Source organism: Scylla paramamosain, chromosome 43, assembly GCF_035594125.1.
Source record: "Scylla paramamosain isolate STU-SP2022 chromosome 43, ASM3559412v1, whole genome shotgun sequence".
Classification (NCBI taxonomy): domain Eukaryota; kingdom Metazoa; phylum Arthropoda; class Malacostraca; order Decapoda; family Portunidae; genus Scylla; species Scylla paramamosain.
In genome coordinates, this window is record NC_087193.1 from 7,577,284 (window position 1) to 7,582,283 (window position 5,000).

Sequence of the window (5,000 nt, forward strand, 5' to 3'; positions counted from 1 at the left end):
GCAGATCAGACAGTCTTCTTACAAAACCTGGCAAGTTTGGGGAGAAAGTGATGGGTTTTTATTGTTGTTATTTTTCATCTTTTTCTTTTTCTTTGTGTGTGATTGGATTCAACTTCATCTTTCCTTCACAGTGCATAGATTGAGAGCAGCGTAGTGCCGTTCTTATTTATTTATTTGTTATTGTTATTTCTTTTCCTTTTGTTTTTTGTTAGTTTTCATCTTGTTCTTCATCTTCTTTACAGATTTAAATTGTTGACATCAGAGTGTGATTTACTTATTTATTCATTTATTTATTTATTTATTTATTTATTTATTTGTATATTTTTTCTTAGTTTTTCATCTTGTTTATCTTCTTTATGAACTTGAATTATTGACGTCTGTGTGTGATGGAATGCAACGTCACTTTCTTCTCCTCCACAGACCAACCTAGTGGTATTATTCTTAGTCATCTATTTTATTCATTTATTTATTTATTTTACTTTATTTTTATTTATTTATTCATTTTTGTTAGTTTTGATCTTTGTATTCATTTTCTTTGTGGACGTAATTGAATGCAGCGTCACTTTTCCTCCTCCACAGTGCAAAGTTTGGGAAGAAAGTGATGTATGTGGACTACCTCACTGACCTCCAGCAGCACCTCCAACTGAGCCAGCTGCCCATCCCCCCTTGTGTACAGCAGTAAGTGTCTCTCTCTCTCTCTCTCTCTCTCTCTCTCTCTCTCTCTCTCTCTCTCTCTCTCTCTCTCTCTCTCTCTCTCTCTCTCTCTCTCTCTCTCTCTCTCTCTCTCTCTCTCTCTCTCTCTCTCTCTCTCTCTCTCTCTCTCTCTCTCTCTCTCTCTCTCTCTCTCTCTCTCTCTCTCTCTCTCTCTCTCTCTCTCTCTCTCTCTCTCTCTCTCTCCCCAAAAGTCAGCCTAGTCCATGAAGAACACTCACTTATAACACCTTGTCCCTTCCCTCTGCCTTACCACACCCTGCCTCACCTCACCACCTCTCCCCCTTTTCCTTACCACACCATACCTCACCTCACCACCTCTCCCCAGACACGACCAGCAGCTCCTGGCCAAGTTGAAGAGTGTCCCTAAAGCCCCAGGAGGAGGTGCCCACAAGCCCCTCCCCACCCAGCAGTTCGGCGTGTCTCTACAGTACATCAAGGAGGCCAACCGACAGGACCCCATTCCCCCTGTGCTCAAGACGTGCATCACCTTCCTCGACCATCCTGACGGTACGGAAGTGATGGGGGGAGATGGGGAGGAGTGGCACTGAGGATGAAAATAAGTGAATAGGAAATGAAGAGAGATGGTGGAAGAAAGGATGAAATTGATTGAATATTGCTCGGAGAACCAAGGAGGGTATGGGGAGAGAGAGTGGGAAGGAAGGATGAAAGTGAGTGAATATTGCAACAATCAAGAAAATGGTAGTATTGATTTAGTCTTTCCAGTGACAAGAGGCACATAAGATGGTGTAAAGATTGATATGAAGGCTGAAGATGAGTGAATGTTGCAGGGAGAGCCTAGGAGAGGATGAAAGTGTTGATTGTCTAGTGATACAGAGATAGAATGGTGGAAGGAATGGTATGAACGCTGGAAATGGTGCAAGGAGTGGAGCAGTGGATGGAAGCATAATCTAGTATTTCCAATGATAGGGAGGAAGTAAATGAATGTTGCAAAGAGTGGAGCAGTGGATGAAAGCATTAATCTAGTGTTTCCAGTGATAGGAAGAAGTTAAATGAATGTTGCAAAGAGTGGAGCAGTGGATGAAAGCATTAATCTAGTGTTTCCAGTGATAGGAAGAAATTAAATGAATGTTGCAAATAGTGGAGCAGTGGATGAAAGCATTAATCTAGTGTTTCCAGTGGTAGAAAGAGAGCAAATCAAAGTTTCAAGGAGTGGATGGAAGCATTAATTTATTGCCTCTAGTGATGGTGCCAGACAGGATGAAGGAAGGAATGGCACAAAGGCTAAAGATAAGTAAATGTTGCCTGGACAGCTAAGGAGAGGATAGAAGTAGTTAAGGTTTCAAGTCCTCTTTTCTTCTCTCCTTCCTTTAGTCTCGATAGGAACCATGGATGATTTAAGAGGGAAGGTGTTGCCAAGAGATGCAGGGATCAACTGATTGTGAGAATGTGAGGTGGTGGGTTGGTTACACTGATCTGAAATATGTGGAGTTGTGGAAGAAGGGAAAAGTAAACAAATAAAGAATGTGGTGCGGAAAATATTAGTAAACAACAAGAGAGAGAGAGAGAGAGAGAGAGAGAGAGAGAGAGAGAGAGAGAGAGAGAGAGAGAGAGAGAGAGAGAGAGAGATGAGGAGGAGAAGGAGAAGGAGCAGAGAGAGAGAGAAGACCAAATGAACAGAGGTGAATGATCCTGGACTCAAGTTAATAACAAGCTTAATAATAACTATGTATGGTCTAATGGTACCAAGTTATCAGTATTTAACAAGATAATGAAAACATGTTAGTGGCAGGACTTACATTACTCTTAACCCTTTCCTTGCTAGTTGGTACGCCTTTTCTTAATTACTAACCACTCTTGACATCCTTCCTCATTCTGCAGCCACCTCCAAACATTTTACTGGGTAGAAATTGCAAATTATGTTCTTTTTTATCCCTCTCTTGCTTGTAGATGCTTGTCAAGACCCCATGCATTGCTTCTAAGGCTGTGAATTGTTGCATATGCCAGTGAAAGGTTAACTGTATAGATTTGAGGTAACAGTTGAACCATTTACAGAGGGATTTAAATATACAGCTGAACTAGCAATGTAAGATTATTGCCATTTGTTACAGAGAGATTTAAATATACAGTACAGTCTCAGCATTCAACTCCTCCATGTGTGTGTTATAGATGCCATGAGTTATACTTTGCTCTTCTTGTATACTGCAGCTAGTTCTTCCCAGGCAGCTTAGATCCTTCTCTCTGACAGTGTAGCTAGTTCTTTTCTCATTGTTAGTGTGGTGTAGTTAAATTAGACTATCTGGATCTTCTAGTCTTTTATACTCTCTCTCTCTCTCTCTCTCTCTCTCTCTCTCTCTCTCTCTCTCTCTCTCTCTCTCTCTCTCTCTCTCTCTCTCTCTCTCTCTCTCTCTCTCTCTCTCTCTCTCTCTCTCTCTCTCTCTCTCTCTCTCTCTCTCTCTCTCTCTCTCTCTCTCTCTCTCTCTCTCTCTCTCTCTCTCTCTCTCTCTCTCTCTCTCTCTCTCTCTCTCTCTCTCTCTCTCTCTCTTGCTGTTTTAAATGTGGTGTAGTCCCCTTTAATTCTCCCTTAATTGCTGTTTCACATCTCTTGTAACCCTCCTTATTTCTCTGCACCTTCCCCTCACAGCCCTGGAGACAGAGGGGCTGTTCCGTCGGTCAGGGGCAGCAGTGGTGGTCAAGAGTGTGCAGGAGCGCTTCAACCAGGGCGAGGAGGTGACCTTTGACCTCACCACGGATGTACACACTGCCGCTGTCATCATCAAGACCTTCCTCAGGGAACTGGAGGAGCCACTCATGACCTTTGACCTTTACGATGAAGTCATCCAATTTCAGGGTGTGTACTTGTGGATGGATGGTTACCTGTTGTTTCCTTTGTTTATCCCCATGGAGATCTTGGGGAGTGCCTTTGTAATTAGTCATAGGAAATGTTTAAATGTTGTGTGTGTGTGTGTGTGTGTGTGTGTGTGTGTGTGTGTGTGTGTGTGTGTGTGTGTGTGTGTGTGTGTGTGTGTGTGTGTGTGTGTGTGTGTGTGTGTGTGTGTTTATTTCTTGGCCTTTCCTCTTTCTGGTTTTTAAATAGATAAATCCTGTTTTGGGATTTACACCCAAACTCTGATCTTTTGTAACTTTGTGTAACTTTGATCTTCTGAGATTGGTAAGGTGTAGATCAGTCTTGTTCCTCTGTAGCAGCAGCAGCAGACCTTGATATTCCTCACAGGACTAATGCCTCCCCTAACCTTCCACTCACCTCCACTCACTGGTCATCTGTTCTAGGCCAGCCCATCAAACCTTACCCTTTCATCAAATTCTTAGTTTGTTGTGCCTCTTCATTGTTTTCTTTACTCAGGTCAGTTGTATCAGCAAACTAATCACTCTGGTCTCTCTTCCCCACCAGGGCTGAGTCGCAGTGACCGCCTCACCTCCCTCAAACAGATGGTGCTCGAGAAACTACCTGAGGACAACTACCTGGTGCTCAAGTTCCTTGTTAATTTCCTCTCCAAGGTGAGGTTACCAGTTCATGTGTGTGCATGTGCCCTCACCTGCCTGCATGTAATATTTAGTGTTATTTTATTTAGCAGAATGATCAGCTAACACAAATTTTCCTTAAGATGGTGAGCACCCAGCCTTACCTTCCTGGCGTTATGACTTTTTGTCTCTTGAGGAAGCCATTGCTGATCCAGTGTTAGGGGGTGTTGTTGCTGTTGTGGGAAAAGTGCAGTAACAGAAACATATTTTAAGGTGAAAAGACCTGGGGTCGTACTAACAAAGATTCTTAACCACAGAGGCATGACTCAGACCAACTCTCATGCTTAGAGTTGTGCTTAACTTCCCAAGTCATGCTTAGTCTAGGTGTTAAATTTAAGACAGATCTGGAGGTAGCTGAACTTCAAGAGTTATGCCAAAACTAAGTTAACCAAACAGGGATGGCTGGCTGTAGAGCCTGAGCTCGCCACTTTAAGAATTATCAATCCCATAAGGATGTTCTCAATGACCTGAATGACTCTGAGCTGTTGGACATATATATAGACTACACCTGCAGGAGTGTTATTTGTGACAGATTTGGCAGGAGATGCCTTGGAAAGCCCCACAGGAAGGAGTGATGTGCTGACGCTAGTAATTAAAATAATAATTACAGTGTTATTTAGCAAGTGGGAAATGCAGCTCTGCAGCAATGATGACTGGGTCTTCCTGTGTCCTGTTGTTGGTGTGTCTCATTTACCTTCTTAGCAATAGAGCCTCATGCATTTTTTTTGTGCCACTGAACGAGCAAAGCCCTTCAGGCTACATCTTTCCTCTAAATGCTGACTGGA

At 42.8% G+C, this 5,000-nt stretch overlaps 1 protein-coding gene across 4 annotated transcripts in view; it reads left to right on the forward strand.

Moving 5' to 3' along the window:
* The window catches only part of LOC135093687 (rho GTPase-activating protein 8-like), a 36,810-nt gene that overhangs the window by 29,633 nt on the left and 2,177 nt on the right, over positions 1–5,000 (forward strand). For all 4 annotated transcript variants that reach the window (XM_063993194.1, XM_063993195.1, XM_063993193.1 and 1 more), the window contains 4 exons: positions 580–678; positions 1,040–1,221; positions 3,317–3,523; positions 4,085–4,191. In XM_063993194.1, coding sequence (XP_063849264.1) covers positions 580–678; positions 1,040–1,221; positions 3,317–3,523; positions 4,085–4,191 — 595 coding nt within the window. The remainder of the gene's footprint in view (positions 1–579; positions 679–1,039; positions 1,222–3,316; positions 3,524–4,084; positions 4,192–5,000) is intronic.